At 47.2% G+C, this 17725-nt stretch overlaps 1 protein-coding gene across 1 annotated transcript; it reads right to left on the reverse strand.

Moving 5' to 3' along the window:
- Positions 1 to 1078: 1078 nt before the first annotated feature.
- DENND11 (DENN domain containing 11) lies at positions 1079 to 17635 on the reverse strand. The gene is made up of 9 exons (XM_065038752.1): positions 17305 to 17635; positions 11211 to 11310; positions 9987 to 10145; positions 9160 to 9313; positions 8764 to 8902; positions 8179 to 8310; positions 7838 to 7988; positions 7292 to 7360; positions 1079 to 6181 (listed from the first exon to the last, which is right to left on the reverse strand). The coding sequence occupies exons 1-9, from the start codon at positions 17540 to 17542 to the stop codon at positions 5986 to 5988; spliced, it is 1338 nt and encodes a 445-aa protein (XP_064894824.1). The 5' UTR covers positions 17543 to 17635; the 3' UTR covers positions 1079 to 5985.
- Positions 17636 to 17725: the final 90 nt, after the last annotated feature.

A 17725-nucleotide genomic window follows, 5' to 3' on the forward strand; every position in this document is an offset into this window, starting at 1 on the left:
GTTTAGGTATGTTATACAGAAGCAAATTGGAAAATGGCATAATTGACTCAAAGCTCTATGAAGTACATGTGGAAAGACTCTTCAACAAGCCAGATGAGTCTTTTTTGTAAGTATGCCTTTTATTCCTGTAGTACTATAGCACAAATATGGGCATCCAAATAACTTCTATTACTCATTGTGTCTGGTTGCTCTTTTCGAATATAAACAGTGCTCACCACTTCTTATGCAACCTACATCCCCTTGAGCCTCAGTACCTTAATTAGTTTTGTTGCTTTTCTGAGCTTTTGTTTATAGCTTCACTTTAATTGCTGAAAGGAAATATTATTGACTTAGGCAAGGTTACCTGCTGCCCTTCTTATTATAACTTAGAAGTGCACATGACTGCCTTGCTTACTGGAAAAAAAAAAAGCTTATTTTTCTGATGTGATGGTTGGTTGTACGTAGTTCCTGTGTTACACTGTGATCTAGTCTAAGTTAATCTGTTGATTCTTTGCTGTAATTGAAACAAGGACATTAGTGGATTGACTTACAGCAGCTCTGTTAAAGACTGCATCCTGGCTGCTGCTGCTACAGCATCCTCTGCTGGAGCCTTGCTGAAGGAAAAATGCTTTGAAAGGGGAAGTAGAATTGGTTTTCTGCATGATGCTGGAACCAAACTGAATGCTGCCCTTCCCTTGACTATAGTGTGGAGAAACTTCACCACCAGAGCTCTTGGGGCAAGCTCTCATCCATGTCTTGGCAAAGATCTAGGGGAGTGGAAGCCTGCTAGTCCTTTTTTATAGTTATGCTGGTGATAGGGCCTGTGTTGTGCTGTCTTTCTTTTGATCTGCAGCAGCTAAGAGTGCCCAGTGTCGCCCTGGGTCACTGTCCAAGGAACACGTTGGCCGTGCTCTGCTCTTTTTGCTTGCCACAGAGACACCTAGAACATTGCTCTGCAGCCACTGGCTCATTCAGAGTCAGGGGCAGTTCTCACCAAATGAGTTTCTGCTCAAGCTGGTGCTTCTGTAATAAAATCAGCAATGTTTTTGTGTTTAGTTTTGTTTTTCCTCAAGTGGCAGGAAAGACAAGGCAGCAGCCATTTCAAAAAGGTAAGCTTTAATTGTATTAAAAAATACCCATGTTTTTTAGTAAGCAGTTTCTCTACACAGCCACAGGCCTATGGGAGCAACCACACATCTGCAAGATGCAAACATCAGAGGTGTTAGAACTACAACCAGCCTGGTGCAAGGGGTGAGATGACGGGCACTAGCTTCTGGTTCATCTGCACAATTTTACAGGCAATATGACAAATTCTCTTCCATAGTATCAGATGCCGGGCTCCCATTGCAATGTGATTCCTTGCTTGAGGGTAACCAAGAGCTCCCTTCAGAATTGGTGCTGTTAATGCTGTTGTGATGTTAAAGTACCAAGATTCATCTGAGACACAAGCTGCTATTAGTGTGTTCATATCAGCAGAAGTTGAGTAGCTTGTATAAATACCATTCAAGTAATTTTTCCCCTTCCTCTACAGTTCAGAGGTCTCTCAGTATGGGCTGGTTCTAGACCTCTGAAATGCAACATTCTGAGGGGAGATGTGAGGGGACTATTACATACACTGAACCCATTGCCTATGGTGTTGAGGAATGGACTTAGTTCTTATGTTTCTGTCTGACAGCAAGACAGACAACTTTCTTTGTATACAAAGACAGGAAAGAGGAGTAGAATCCCACATCCCACTTGTGAAAATACTTATCCTGGCTTCAACTTCCAGTCCTTTCTAGAAGAACTGAAAATACTGTAACATAAATAAAAAGGATAGCAGCCTCATGATGGACCAGCCCAAGGCACCTGTTTATTTTAACCACAATTAAACATTCCCATTTGAATGGCACGTTGCATTAACCAAGACCTGAAATTCTGGTTCACAGGCATTCTGTACCCTGTTCTAGACAGACATATCATTCTGTTAAGTCAGTACATTCCACTCCCTTGCAAAAGACGTTTGTATTGTCTTCTCCCATAATCACTAGGCCACTAGCTTGGACAGTGGGGGCACAGAAAGGAGACTGCAAGTAACTTAGAGTTATGAGGAGAGAATTTGGGTTAGTACACATGCTTTGTGCCTAAACTTTTGCAGTAGTGCAGAGTGCTTTTGCCCTCTTCTTATTCCAGAAACCACTGTCTTTCCCCCTCCCAGAGCAAAGCATGCCTGTCCCTTGCATAGTCTGTCACCAAGGGGGCCGCTTTTTGCATTTTTGCCCGTTAATCTTAAAATGGAAGAAGCTGTAGAGTAAGCTGCTTTCTCTTGAAAATGTGATGGAACTTTCTTCTGCCCGTAAGGATGCTGGCTACGTGAGCTCCTCTCCTGTGACAACCATGACCATTAGCTCTCACATACATGAGAGTGACTACTTTGTATATGCTAGAAAAGAAATCTGAACTCTTAATTCAGTAAAATTCCCTTCTCCTAGTATCCATTACAGTTTTCATTGTACTTGTCTCTATGCAGCTTGGCCTAACCTTGCAGTGAAAAGACTTCTGCATGATTTAAGTATCTGGCAGGGTATCCTTTGTTCAGATTGAAAAACCTAGCTTCTATTTCTCAGGTTTTACCCTCCAATCTAGATTGTATGTGCAATAGTAATTCATTACTTGATTATACATTTCAAGTGCCAGTTGTGTTAAGATGCAGCTATGAAGCTCTTACTCTCCTGCCTAAACTCAAACAAGTACCAACTGAGAAGCTCCAATAGCTGTACTATGACTTGGGCGTTAGAGAGGAACATCCCAGATTTTGTCTACCAGGGCACAGGACATACCTGGTTACTGTAACCACCATTCAGCCTGGGCTCTGATCACAAGCAACTGACCAGAGATATCACACCAAAGAAATTAAAGGCACCACTGTAATGGCAAAGTACTTCAAACACAGAAGAGGGTTTCGCAGTAATCAGCAATCTCCTACCTTACGCCACACTTTCCTCCCTCCTTTAATTCAAAACACACCAACTAACTGCCTCTGTTCCAGCTGCTAGTGTTGAAAAAAGCAACTAGCAAGTGTCAAGGAGGGAACTTTAAATGTCTGTACTTAGTTCTTTTACCTTAAATTATGTTATAATCTTCTGGAAGGGCAAGATTCAGTGAAGCTGGTTCCACACAGAAAATGCCTGCTGATCAAGCCTTCATGGCCCAAGCTGTGGCTATTTGTGTTACACATTTACCAAGGATTTTCCACATGTGATAACAATAAAAGTAGTGTCTATTAGAAAAGGAAGGTGCAGGTGGAAAGTCCTTTCGCAGTGAATCAAAAAAGGTTAGGACAGATAAGTCTTTTTGTTCTGTTTTCTGTCTGGCAAATTCCTGACTTTTGTAGCGGTCACCTGCCAAGAGAGGCTGTAGAGAAGCAAAATTACAAGGAAGAGCAAAATAGGCGGTAGCCATCCAGCTGGGAAGTAGCATGGATGCTACTTTTACAGTAATCTGCTTGCTTTGATGCTTCTGCACCCACGCTACTGCTTGCAACTGAAAACCTAGTTCCTGAAAAGCAAAGGTTTAATAAATGTCAAATACTAATCTCGCGAGGTTCTGCTTGCTGGGCTCTAGCAGCGCTGTCTAGTAGACCTGATGTTCTGACAGCTTGTGAACGTAGCACGCCAATGCAAGGTGTTAGAAAGCCTCTGACTGCAAAGGCTGTAAAATTTCAGCAACAAACTAAAGGTTTGTTCCTATTTAGTTCAGGAGAACTACTGACATCAAAGAAAATAGAAAGTCATTTACAGCTGACCACAGCTAAACTATGTAGCAAGCCTTTAAGAAAGTGAGAGGAAGAATTGCTAGAGACCAATTTCAGTTCCTTTTTTTATATCTGAAGGAAGTTAAGTAAGTGTCAGCTCTACTTCCTTGGGGATCTTCACTGCAAACAGCATGTTAAACCTAAAGTAGAAATGAGAAAAAAAAAGAATGGAGATTGCAGGCCACTTTTATGTTAGAGGTGTCACTTTAAAATCAGTCCTTCCTTAATAGACTGGTCTTTCCAATTACGTGATATTGAGCTCCATTTTCTTCCTCTTTCTTCATTTTTTCCCCAAAGATTTAAGGATCATTATGTTACAGTTGTGAGCAACTGGCAATGTAAGCAGCAGCGTTTTCCCCTGTACAAAAACATCCAAAGCCCTGAAAAAGTAGGCAAGGGAGGAACCGCTTAGAGACAGCCAGACCACAAGAACATAATACACTGAAGCTCATACCAATAAAGTGTGCAAGAAGCCTTGTGAGGCCCCTGATCCCACACCTCACTAAAGCCTCTGGATCCACAGCAAGTAAAATTACCCCTTTGCTGCACGCAGCCTTCAAGGAAAAATAGGACGTGCCAGCCTCCTTCCTTCCAGAGGGAGACAAACCGCAGAAGGTCTGCTTGGAGAACGTTTGCTTCACCTATTTTAAAAAGAACTAGTGGGTGAGACTCTGGTGGTTGAGGCTCTTGTCTCATCCTATAAAATGCCAGGCTAAATGGGTACATCAGCTACAGTTTGTATTTCTACAAACTGCAAAAAGGCTCCAAGGGTGCTGAAGTCTATTATGGTAGAAGCAGCAGGTAATTAGCTGTAGCCACAGTTCAGGAAGAACAGTTAGCCTAAACCTGATGCTGCTACTGGCTGAAGGATTTTGGGCAAAGTGGTATGTCACGCCAAGAACCCACAGTATCATTCCTGGATTACTCTTACAGGGGTAGCCATCCTGAAGGGAACCGTTGGCTCTGCGTGAACTGAATCCTGTTCTTTCTACAGCACAAGAATGAGAAACACTGTTCATGTGGTTCTACAGCTTTTCTGCTCAGGGAAATAAAAAAGAAAGGCTGTTAGACATTGCTTTTAGCAGCTGTGCCAGTTAAGAACCCCTAAGGCCAAGTGAACCCCCTGCGAACTGCAAAGCTGTTCCAGCTGAAAGGTCACATACTGTTCTCGTCTCACATAAAGCCAAGGACAGTGGCAGGCAGTGCTGAAGGCTGCGCGACAAAAAGAGGATCAACAGACAATGTTAAAGCAAAGGAGTGACAAGCACCATCTGCTACAAAGGAAGGGCTAGGGACATTAGTTAGAGCATACTTATTCAACCCAGTCCTGCCCAGCGCCATCTGAGCTGAGGCTGGAGAGCATGGCAACTGCAAGGTGGCTCAGTGATGTTGGCCCCTGTTAAATGGGAAACCGTCTTGCTGGTTTGAAGATTTTGAACCGAAGCAGCAGGTGTGATGCAACTGAAAACCAGAGGATGTAGAAGGAATGGATTAAGCAGAGATAGTGCTCTTCTCCAGCTATGAAATAGGCAGGTATAGTCTTTGCCAGTTTATACCATCTCAAATGCTGGAAGTGAAACCATGCCACTCTGGTAAGTAAAGTCATAGAAGATCCTGTAGCACCCCCTTATCCCAGACTTGCTTCTGCCATTCCAATTCAGCTGCTAAAAGCTGGGTGAGGGGTGTTTAAAGGAGTCCTTTTTTTTATCATTGGTTTAACTGTCCCCACCAATAAACATGGTAGGACAGGAAATGTTTTATGAAGCTCTCTTCAGTCCCCAAGTGGAAGAGGGGGATGATAGGAGGGTTTTCCAGTCGAGTCTTTAGGGCTCAGCTACAGCTTTTCACACTGGTCCCCATCCAGACAAAGTGCTTTCCTGAAGTCTTCAGCCCTCAGGTATCCAGGTTAGGCAAAAACCTAGCTATCACTGGCAACAGTGAGGATGCCACTGGTCCTATCTAAACAAAACAAAACCACAAAAGAATGGGAGACAATAACAAACAAAAAGCCTGGAGGAGGTACTCATTGGGACGTTGAAGGGGAGAAAATAAAAATCACATTTTGTTTTAAAATTATAAATACTCTCCATATAAAGTTATTAAATAAAACAAGATCCGTCCAGTGGCTGTGGTGAGTTCCAGTGATCCTCCTAAGCAATGTCTGGTAGTCTTTAAAAAGTGGATCTTTGCTCCCCGTCTCTCTTGCCCTTGGTTTAGGTGCAACAGGGGTTGTCAATGACTAGCATAACATCAATGCCATACACTTCCAGCAGGTCCATAAGGAAACTTCGATCCCCTTGGGGATCCAGGCCCATGCCTCGCGCGTGGTCAGCTGTCAGTGTCTTGTCCTGGCTGGCTGACACCTCCATCAGCGTCTGAAATATACGGTTGTTCTGCTCCATGAAAAACCTATAGGATAAAATCAGCTAAGTTGATGGCATTGGAGCCCCCAAAAGACAGCAAATTTACTAAACAGGCAGCAGAGCCCCAGAACTGCATGTCACCCCCTTTAATCACAGATCCCACCTTCTTAGGTGACACTGTAGTAGTTTTCCATCCGCCCTAGGGATGATTCAGAATAAACAGAAAAAGCAGTAACCTTTAACGTACAGCGATGCTTCTGTCTGCCTGATTTATGGCAGGCGTTTCGCTCTTCAGAAGCATGCCACGTTATCAGATAATGTGTACTTTGCGGTAACCAAGTGAGTACATCAGACCTATAGCTCCCATAATGTGAAGGAGGAAACAGTGTTGTCATCCCTCTGGTAAGCCACCAGGTAAATAAATTGCCCATTGCTGGCACAGAACGCAGCAGTGAGAGCTACTTCTTACCTGGTGCTCTCCCAGGAACGTGCAAGGCTGTTCAGGAAGAGCTCTGACTGCATCTGTGCAGCTCAACACTGAGAGCTCTGCCCTGACAGCCCTTCCCACAGTTCCATCCCACCCCTCCTCACCTGCTGCAGACTGTGAACAACAGCAACAGGCAGTGAAGGTGGCAGAGGTGCGGCTTTCATCTGAGTCTGTACCTCATGCTCTACACCCAGTTCTGGTTCTTCTGCTTGCCAAGTACAAAGGCAGGCACATCAATGGGCCAATCCTTCACATGCAGGTCTTATCTCCACACTCTACCTCCCCCTGCATGGTGCAGTGCATGCTTCCCACAGACATTGTCCTTTCCTGAGCCAAATGTTCCGGCATGAAAAGTGCTCATGTTTTCCAAAAAGGGGAGGGGATTCTTGCATTTCTAATTGTGTTTTTAAAACTCGCTTCTCCCTCCCAGCATTTAAGAGACCCCAGTGGAGACTAATATGGCTGCATTTGGCTTCTCAAATTGAAAGGAAGATGATCTGAAGAGGAAGAGCCAGTTTGGTTCTTGGATCCCTAGCAGAAGAGAGCTGACTATGGAATTATGTTAACCACAATGTTTCATAATATGCGAAACCAGTGCAACATGAAATCAGTGAAAGAGGGTCCCTAAACATAACAGTGTTCAACTAAGCATTAGAGGTAGCCACTCACAAGATGAAAAGGTCCTCTTCACAGGAGCTACAGTCCTCACCCACTTCTTGAGAATACATTAACATCTGCCTAAGAGAAGGGAGACAGATTAAATGCACATACTTACAGTGAACCTCAAAGCATAATTAGACAAGGATTACAACTAAATTTTCACATCCATTTCTTGGAGACCAATCAGACTAACACTGTTGCCCCAATGTCCGAGGCAAAAGAGTAGTCTTTATAAGGCACTGGACTAGAAAACAGGCTCTGTTTTCAGTTCTGCTACTGATGAGTGGTGAACCAACAGTGAATCACAACCTCTTCTTCTCTTCCTGCCTTCTATCTGCTCCATCAGCTCACTGGCAGAGTAATCATAAGTTAGGGGACACACATGTGCAGAGTTCCCAGTCATAAGAGTCAGCTACAGTGGAACCAGAATCTCAAAGAGATGAGCTTTGAAAACACTAAGACAAGAAGAAAAAGTACAAATGGGTAGTGTCCTCTTTATTCCACGTTGCACTGCTCTCCTATCAGGACCAGGACCACCCAGACATCTGTTATTACCTCTGGTCATTGAGCCGTCGGTACTTCTCCTTGTCAGCATTGTTTATTTTCAGGAGTGGTTGCAGATGTTCATGATGTGTCTTCACATTCTGGTTGTCCACATAGACATCATAGAGATCCCGTTTCTCCTCAAAGATCTTTTCTGTTGTACCTGTCAAAACCAGAGAAGATTTTTCAGAGCAGCATGTTGCTTTCCCAGCAGACCAACTGTTCTCTCCTGTTTTCATAGTTAGCCATTCCATGCACATCCTATTTCTCACCAGTTTCATTCCACAGTCTGGTGCCTCAAGACATTTTGCAGCCTGAAGTTAAAAATGCCATGCCCAATCCATCATACTTACAGGCCACATATGATACTTCCGTCTCCAGCATTTCTATGTCTGCCACATTCACATAAAAGAATGGTTTGGACTCTGGGACAGTTCCTCCAAGACCAGGCAGAGAAACATTGGCAAGGCAACAGCAGCAGTACACTGTGGACAAGAGAAGTACATCCTGAGATGCTTTCCATTTTCCCTCAAGGATGTTCTGAGCCCCCAGTTCTCTCACACGCTTCTATGAAAACAATGGTGAGAGCTTTGAAATGCCTCTGACCACCAGAACCTTTCAAGTGAGGTCATCCTGGTTTGGATAGGAAATAATCATTTATCCCATGGGGACCCCCCTGTTCTAGATTCCACAAATTCATTCAGCCCTCTTATTTTCCTGTGTTGACAGGAACTGTATTTGACAGTGCCAGGTATGTCCTTATCCAAAAGGCCTGGAGAAAAGCATTTTGTAGGAAATGGGTAAATGCAGTCTTCACGAGGAATGGTTACAATAGATTTTGAAGACCTGCATGATGTCTGTCCCCTTGGTACCCACAGGCATTTCTGCAGTGCTTCAGCCTACTACATCAGAGCTCTGCGGTGTCCCTGGAAACATACCTCTATAGCAGACAACTCCAACTGGGGGCGGTGAAAATATTAATATGCGCTTGCGCAGCAGGGCAAACTTCCAGAGGACGAGGATCTGCTCACCGAAGAATTTGATGAACTGAGACATACAGCCAGCAGGGTGTGTGATCTGCAGGTGGAGGGAAAGGGAAGAAAACGGCTCAGAGGTGAAACAGGGACACATGCACAGATGCTCTGTCTAAATGTGGCAGCAAGACCAGCACACAGCAACGACAGAACTGCAGCTTGTAACAGTCCAAGTAACAAAATTTATCTAAAGCAGCTTACAAAGCGCTGGAGTGGCTGCTTATATAAAGAAGTATGAGACATCAGCAAGGAGCAGCTGCACACTGCACATTCCTGCAAGCCTCAGAGCACCTGCCTCACCTTCATCTCTGGGTACATGTATCTGTGGATGGACGGCAGCCAGTGGACAGGTTGCTGAGAGGTGGGGGTGCCCTTGCTATCAGGGAGAACTCCTTTCTTGTCATCATAGAACGCCTCTAGATGGGAGTAGTGCCCTGGCATCTCCAGCTGGTGTCTGGAAAAGAAAGGAAAAAACAGATCTGTAGTGTTTCCAGACTGATTTAGTGCCTTGCCCCCAGCCAGCATCTGCTTTCCCAGCTGGCAAAAGTGCCTGGGGTGCCTCGGTTGCGCAGACTTATCCAGGAGGGCAGCCGAAGCGTCAGAGTTACACCAGCTTTCAGTGCAGGCAGAGGACACGGGCAGACAGCCAGCTGAGGTATGCAGAGGACTGATCCTGTTTTAAAATCTGCCCAGGTAGGAAGAGGTTTCCCTTCTACCATCACCATTTTCCCTGCCAGGCCCACTCAGCACAGCTGAGGCACACACCTAGGCAGGATCACCGTCATCAGTTTAGAAGCCTTTTGTGAGCCCTTAGTAAAATGATTTTCAGAAGGAGAAAAGGAGAACTTCTTGTCCTCTCAACTCTCCCCATGACTCTTCTGTCCCCACAAAATAAGTACGGTTTGAATTGCATCTGACAAGCCTGTTCGCAATGAACAGACTATTCCTAATCAGTTCCTTGTTTTCTTCCCATTCTGAACCCATAATTTTTTCTGGAGAAGCGGTCATGCAAGGAAATCATAGCTTAGCATTGTAGCCAAATTCTTACACCTACAACCGCTCTCCATCAAGGCAACGTTACCTCTCCCAGACGGGGAGTGGCCGGTTCTGTTCCCAAGGGAACTTACCTGACCTGGTTCTCCAGGAAGTGCATGTACCTATACAGCAGGGTGTAGGAGGGGGAGAGAATCCCCACGGACTTCATGCGGGCACCACGCTCTAACTCACTCTCCACGGGCATGTTGGCAAAGCAAGCCAGACCAAAACAGAGCCCTTTCCGGAAATAACTGGGGACAAACGTGACAGAAAGGATATTGTTAAAAAGAGGCAAGGGGAAGAATTAAAGGTAAATGACCACCAAAAATACTGATTTAGGAACACAGTTCCTTCTTTAGGGAACCTCCTGAAATCGCACCCCACTACCTGAAGGGCTGAGGGCAGGCCTTAAGTGTCCTAACCTTCTTGGGAATGAGATAAACCATTCAAGGGAAAAGTTCCCAGTGCCACTACCACTAAAGCCCCTCCTGGCCATGTCACAGTCTTGCAAGGAACACGGGTAGTGAAAGAACTTGGAAGGAAGACTTACAGAGGATGCAGAGCCCAGTCAATGCAGCACCCTTCTTCCAAAGAAGAAGAGCCTGCAGTGCATGAAGTTGTGAGTATGGTCTAGCTACCTAGTCATATTTTGGGTGCCAGCACATTCAGGCATACTCTAGCTGAGTGCAAGGGTGAGTTCACGAGCCTTTGAGAAAGTAACTGTTATTCCTGACCAAAAGGAACTGTGACACTGCAATTCATTGCAAAATATTGCTGCATTGCAACACTGGGTATAAAACTATGGGAACGCAGAAAATTCCTAGCTTATGTCTTTCCACTGAAGGAAGGAGCTAGCAAAGAAGAAAGTGTGCAAGGATTCATTTAAAGGATCCAAAAGTACTGCCAGAATTAAGAACCTCTTTCTAACTCCAGTACCTTTAAAACCCTTCCCATTGCAGTTCTGCCATTCTTTCCTCTTCCCCATAGGCCTCTGCTGACAATTCCAATAGTGGCAGTACAGTTATAATCTACACAAAATGCATTAAAATTTGCACACCACTGAGAAGTTGGCCTGCCCCGTTCACCAGTTGACCTCCACAACCAAAGCTGTCACACAGATTCCACATAGCTCGCTGGTACTCAGTATGATGTTGAGAATATCTGAAGAGTATCTTTGGCTCAGGCAGGTACAGTTTAGCAGCACATTTATACAGGAACTTAACTTCATGGGTGGTATTTTTCTTGAATGTTCTGAATTAAAAGATGGTGGTGTAGACATATAGCTAAGAGAAAGAATATAGCTCAGACATACTCACATGAAATCTGACTGGATTTTGTGAGACCCGCTTGCCATGGATTTGAATTCCACACCTTCCAAATCAATATCTTGGGGCAAACACCACTCCACCATGTTGCCTGTAGAGAAGCAAATTTATTCAGGTAAACTTGGACACAGCACTCACTTCTAAAGGGAAAACACCAGCAACAGCAAGTTGTTGCTTCTGCATCACTGGGATGCCAGTTACAGTGCACTAACATAATTCTGGAACTCCTAAATTGTCACAGACAGTAGGTGACATACTGTACTCCACATATCTCTTGCAAACGTTACTTGTTGCAGCACAACACCCAGTTATTGCAGAACTTCTGGAGTTGTTTCTGACGCTAGTGCTATTTTGTAGGTTTATATAGTTAATCACAGACCACCTACAGTTTTACCTGACAGTGGATGAGCTATGATATTAATGCTGTTCCATTCAGGCTGTCGACATAAGTATCCAGTATAGAAAGAGCCCAAAATATAAACTGCTGCTTTTTAGGATGAGTTTCTGTGAGAGCTCATACTACCATCAACATCCTCCTTTGGCTATGCTTGGCAGGGTGGGTCAAACAGGAGCCCCTAAGCCAGGATCCCAATCATCACTGCTTTTCCCTGGAACCTCTCACGTGTAGTTTAGGATAGGAGGAGTTAGCTGAAGCTTTATATGCAGGCTGAGGTGATCCAAGTAATGCAATATGTTTGTGCATGCTAGAATAACCAAACAAAAAAAGCACATAAATTACAAGCTAGATCAAGATTAGCAAACCTCTGTCACCTGCCAACCCGGCCAGAAAGCATGCAGTTGTTCAGTGGAAAAGGCCACCTGAGGAGCCTGATCCTAGAACAGATGGTATCAGAGAAGTTACAAAAAGTCCCTGAAGCTGATGAAGTGCTGCCCTGCTGCTGGCAAGTCTACCATGGACAAAAAAAGGAGGACTTACCTGGCTTTCCCATGGCAGCACTTGAGAGCCAAACCTGCTCATCTGGACTTTCCCAGTGCACACAGATGTGCTCCAGGTTTACCCACTGAGTTGCTGCTTTCTGTCAGCCTGCCCATAGCAACGGCATTTGAAGTAATGTGACTTCATTTTAACAACAAAGCAAACAAACATTCTTCAGTATAATGCAATGGCAGATGCACCATGACGATGCTTTCTACTGGTACAGTCCTTCCACCGCCCTTTAGGGTAAGCATCCCAGCTGTGCTGAGACTTTTAGAGATATTTAAATATGAAGCCTCATTTCTGAAGCCTGTCTGTTGTGCCATTACTCATACTGCACAAGTATATGCGTGCACTCTCACACAGGAGTTGGGCTTAGCTACTGACATTTAAATAGGCTATTTTTCTTCTCACACAGATACTGCATTCAGCAGACCTCCCCCAGCCCTGCCTGGCAGGGACTTCAAAAAAACCAACAGCATTAAGTGCGGCAACAGGAGGGGTTTTGCATCCAACTAACCACTTCTAAGCCCACAAGTGGACCTCTCCCGCAGAGCCGGGCTGGCTGGAGAGCAGCGGCAGCCTCGTGACCCCCAGCACAGCTCTGTGCAATCACACGCCAAACCACAGAGCTCTGCTGTAAAGCATCTTCGCTTCTGAGGCATGTGAAAGGCTGGCAGAGAAAGCCAGTGACATCATGTCAGCCTGCCCGGTCCCCTGTTGGTTTTGCATATTATATATAGATGTTGACTTTTGTTGTTTGAAGGGGTTTTTTTTGTGTGTGTGTGTGTGTTTGTGTGTGTGTTTGGTTTTCTTCTTAAAGGTGCAAGACCCTTCCTTGAAAGGCTGAGGAGGTCAGCTCTTAAGACTCTTGTCTCTTAACCACAAAACTGTGGTTAAGGCCAGATCCGCTTTTAAGTCTTGTACAACAGAGAATCACTTATTGGTCATTACCTATACATTAACAGATCAATATGCAAGGGCACCATCGAGCAAAGGAAACTGACTATGTTTAGTCACAAAACACTACATCACGTGTAATACCTACTCCAGAGGTACTGAAGAGGATGTGGCCCAAACAGTGCCTGTTCTGCAGCAGTAGGGAAGGAAAAGACTCTTTCCAACAGATCCTTATCCTCTGCGTAACCACAAAACCAGTTCACGTATCACACAGCTTTTGTTTTTTCTGAGATCTGTCGCTGGGAGCTGACACAAGCAACCCGCACCTGCGCTCCTGGCCGTTCCTCACACCACCTTGCCCTCTGAACGTACGGGCGACGTGGCAGTTGGAGAACAAACGCGGAGATAAAAAGAAAAAAGAGAGCTGACCTGGTGAAACAGTAGAGCAAACAAAGGAGAGACTTCACCCAGACGTGATAGTGATTGCCAGCCTGCCCGAGGAACCAGAGGAGGGAGCAATGTTGTAGAAAAAGAGGAAGCATTACCCTTCTCCGCGCAGAAAGCAGCTCTTGTGTACATGGGAAGCTTTCTAGGTGACAGTCACACAGTGTTAGAGAGCAGGCGAGAGGTTTTGCTGAGAGTCAGATCTGCAGATCTGGGAGCCGTCTCACTGCTCCAGGCCAGGTCAGAACCAGCACTCCCAGCTTCTGATGGGCAAAGCTAAGGATGTTCTTCCTCTTCCTCTGCTATTTTCTCTCCCCTCGATTTTCACATCCTTAACAGAAATGATGATGGCACTAGCATTTGGTGGTCATCACCTGGCCCTCCTCACCATTAGATGTTTCCCAAGATCTTTAGGATCTGCAGCTGTGAAATGCTACCATGTTGTGCCAGGACACAAGAAGCACTAAGTGTGATGTAGCCATCACACTGGCTCCATTTCCTGCATGGAAGAAATGCAGGACAGAAAAACAGAGTATTTGCATGTTCACTGGTGCAAAATGGATTTCTTCCTTCTCTTTTCATCTCCCTCCATTACTCACATCACCCTTTAAGCCAGCAGACTGTGTGGGACCTCTGTAAGGTTGACCATCATCATCTCCACCACAGAAAAAGGGCTAAGAAGGTGCAGCCTCTTTTAGGCTATTCTGATCTGACAGAGTAGATGTGGTCATGGACTTTGCTTCATCTTTCTTTATCCCTTTCCCCAAAGCAAAATTGATCACTCTATTTTTTTTTTTTTTTTTGCTTGCTTTACCCAAGACAAGCATGAATCTTGGAAAGCAGACGTGATCAAACTTAATCCCAAGTAAGTCACACCTATCAGATGTATCTCCACTGCTGCCCAAGAGAGCATTGGGTCTTCTGTTACCATCTGCCCAAGGGAACACTCTCACTGGGTAATTCAGCAGCCTTGTTAAAGCCCCTTGTGACTGTGCTCTTTAAGGTAGTTTGTACAGACTCCACACTCAGACCTTTTTAAGCGTCAGAGCATTCCCAACTTGTCGCTCCTTGAAGGAGGGGACTGCCAAAGCGCAGGGAGCAACAAGCAGATGGCACGATTGGCTCCCGGGGTGCCACAATTCTCCACTTAATTTACAGTTCACTTTCTGCATTAGTGCAACAGCCATCCTTTCAATAGCAGTGCAAAGAGCTCCTTCTCAAGTGCCACAAGGTTCACCATGTTGGAGGTGAGGACAGCACCGCTGGTTGAGAAGCTGCCTCTGGCTCTTATGTTTGGCCACTCACACAGGCACCAACAGAGTCCCAGGGACAACAGAACTGTAACAATGGCCTGGTACCCCATAACTACTGGATACATTGAGCTTGCCTTCTTCAAGCCCTTCTAAATTTAGGAGGAAAGATGTTACATTTTTATTAGTGTAGTAACCACTTCATGCTTCTACTGTAAAACACCTCTCATCCAACTGCTCACCTGTACTTGAGTAGACATTACCTGGCATAACTACCATCCCAACCACCAGCAGAAATTTTGCCTTCCACGTGCCCAAGCAAGGTACCAAAGGAGGTCTGCTGTGCTTTGCTTGGGCAGGGTCAAGCAGGTTTCCAGCTCAGACATTGAGTGGATGATGTCCTTTAAGTCACACACAAGGACCAGATCCTGTTATGAGCATTACAGAAGTCTTTCAAGCCACCTGATGTGGTTGACCCAGGAATTCCTGTATCTTCTTTCTGACCCTAGCAAGCCCACACCACTGCAGCATGAAGATATTTCTTCTGAGACTACATCCTCCATTGGACACTTTGTCCTCCACCTGTGGAGCTGACATTTGCTGGTGTGACAGTCTGGTCACGCGCCTTGCATTCAGTGTCAGCACTGAGCAGCAGTGGGAGGCTGAATCTTGCAGGACTTGACAAGACTACTCCAAGGCTGATGACACCCAGCAGTAACTGCACATCAGATGTGAGAAGAGCTGTTTCCCAACTTTCCCTGGACTGCATTCAAAGCAACAGCTGGTTCACACAAACTCCTGAGAAAGCTCAGCTTTCTGCCAACCAAGAAAATCTCACCATTTCGTAGAAGGCATATGCTCTCAGATTGAAATACAACCTCCCGTTGCTGCAGTCATCCAGACTCTTCCATGTTTTGGATACTTACGAGAAACACCTCCCCTTTCCATCTCCTGTTGGAAAGATGACATCCAGCCTCATTTTGAATTTCGATAAGTCAAGAAACTCTGACCTCTAGAATGAAGACACCTCTCTATGATGCAGAATGAAATGGGTAACTTCTCAAAAGCCCTTTGGTGTTTCAGGACGCAGCAGCTGTGCTATCTCGCAGCGTGCGTTTCTGACAACACATCGCACCTGAGGTGCCATTCTCTTCACTGCCTCCTTGGGATTTTCAGTTCAAGACAAGGATTCAGTCTTCACTATCAGGACCCTCTTGTGAACATGATGTCTGTTACCTCCCCCTTCCAACAGAAGAAGCTCACCATGCTTCACAGAGCTCCTTCCTGTCTCCAGTACTTTTGCTATGGGTTTACTTAGAGTGTGTCTGTCTACAGAAGAGAGAGGGGCTCATTCTCAAAACTAGATGCAAATGGGCTTCTGCACCTCCCCAGCTACTTCCTAAGCTCTCTGGCTGTACCAAGACTTTCAGCTATGCCTTTGCACCTCAGGCTGGTACCAGGCAGCTGAAAGACCCAACGATCTCTCTTGGGACCCCTAAGCATAGTACCTGTGTTAACAGATGCAAGGTGGGTGCTACTTCCTACCTGTGTCAGATCATCCTGTCTTGTTGATACCACTAGAGCTGCAAGACTAAGAATACAAAGTTGTTTTCTGAAATGCTGATTTGCAGGCTTGAAATTAGTAACCTCCATCAGTAAAAGAAGTGATGCAACACCAAAGTCCAACAGTGCCAAAGGAGATGGATATGGCAGTGAAAAGTGGAAAAAACATTTCCTCACACGTCTCCTCTGCCCCCCTGGATCACTGCACTCCACTCCAAAGCACTAGGAGTCCCAGAGGTCCTACCAGAGCCCAACCTCTAAACACGCAGGTGACCAAGAAACACATAGCCGAGCTGCTGCTGCTGGGGATCATGCCCTGCGTGCCGGGCAGATTTACACCTGCCATCACCGCTGCCCACTGTCCATGGGTGCAGACAGGTCCACAGCACGGAGGCAGAAGGATGCTCCTGAGATGCTGCTAACAGGTTGGTGCCGCCAAGGCAGCGCCGGGCAGAGGCTCAGCCTGAGGCCTGGACGCAGTGCTGGGCACAGGGGGTGCCCCAGCACCGGCCGCAGGATCCCCGTCCCGTATCCCGCAGCGGGACAGTGCTACGTCCGCCCCTGCCCGGCTCACCGGCTCTCCTCGGAGCGGCACCAGCAGCGGCGCCTTCCTCCCGTCAGAACTTCTCGGCGACATGGAGACCAAACACAACCCTCCTCATATTCCGCTTTCGGCCAAACCCCCACGGCCCCCAGTCCGCACGGCGCTCCCGGGAGGCCAGACGGGGCACGGGGGACCGGCAGCAGTGCCGGGAAGCAGCGCTCTCCCGTGGGAGCAGGTACAGCCCGGCTCCCGCAGGCCGCTCTCCGCTGGGGTCCGGCGACGCTGCCCGAACGGCGGGCGGGGAGCGGTCCCCGCGGGAGGAGGGATGCAAGCCGCAGGCACCCCGACCCCGATCCATCTCACGCCAGCGGCACCGGGAGCCCAGGCCCGACCACTGCAGGCCCCGGTCCCCCGCGCCCCGTCCCGCCCGCCCCCGGCGCCGCTCACCCGTGCGGGGGTCGAAGGTGACCACGAAGACGGCCACGATCTGGTCCTCCTCCGCCTCCGTTCGCGCCGGCCCCGCCGCCTCCGCCGGCCCCGCGTCGCCCCACGGACCCGCGCTCCAGCCGCCGCCGAGCCGCCGCCCGCCGCCGCCACTGTCCGCTTCGGCCGCGGGCGGCGGCGCCGACACGGCGGGGCCCTCGGCCCAGAAGAGCAGCGGCGCCTCGTCTGCGCGCTCCACCATGGCCGCGGTCCCCCCGCCCGCACGGCGCCGCGCCGCACCCCCAGCTCCGCACCGGCCGCCGGCGGGGGGCGGCTCCGGGGCGGGAACGCTACGGGAGCGGGGACGCGGAGGGCAACGCCCCCAACGCGTAGGGGGTGGAACCAGGTAGGGAGGCGTGGCTGCCCTCTGAGGGGGCGGGGCAAG

This window comes from Columba livia, chromosome 1, assembly GCF_036013475.1.
Source record: "Columba livia isolate bColLiv1 breed racing homer chromosome 1, bColLiv1.pat.W.v2, whole genome shotgun sequence".
NCBI lineage: Eukaryota > Metazoa > Chordata > Aves > Columbiformes > Columbidae > Columba > Columba livia.

What these genes read in the sequence shown, in the direction of transcription:
- DENND11 (XM_065038752.1), bottom strand. Translation starts at nt 17,542, where the DNA reads ATGGTGGAGCGCGCAGACGAGGCGCCGCTGCTCTTCTGGGCCGAGGGC. An exon ending in TTCCTGGAGAACCAGGTCAG is followed by an intron (nt 9,314 to 9,986) that starts GTAAGTTCCCTT and finishes TTTCTTTTCCAG; the next exon opens with ACACCAGCTGGAGATGCCAG. An exon ending in CGACGGCTCAATGACCAGAG is followed by an intron (nt 7,361 to 7,837) that starts GTAATAACAGAT and finishes CCCTTCTCTTAG; the next exon opens with GCAGATGTTAATGTATTCTC.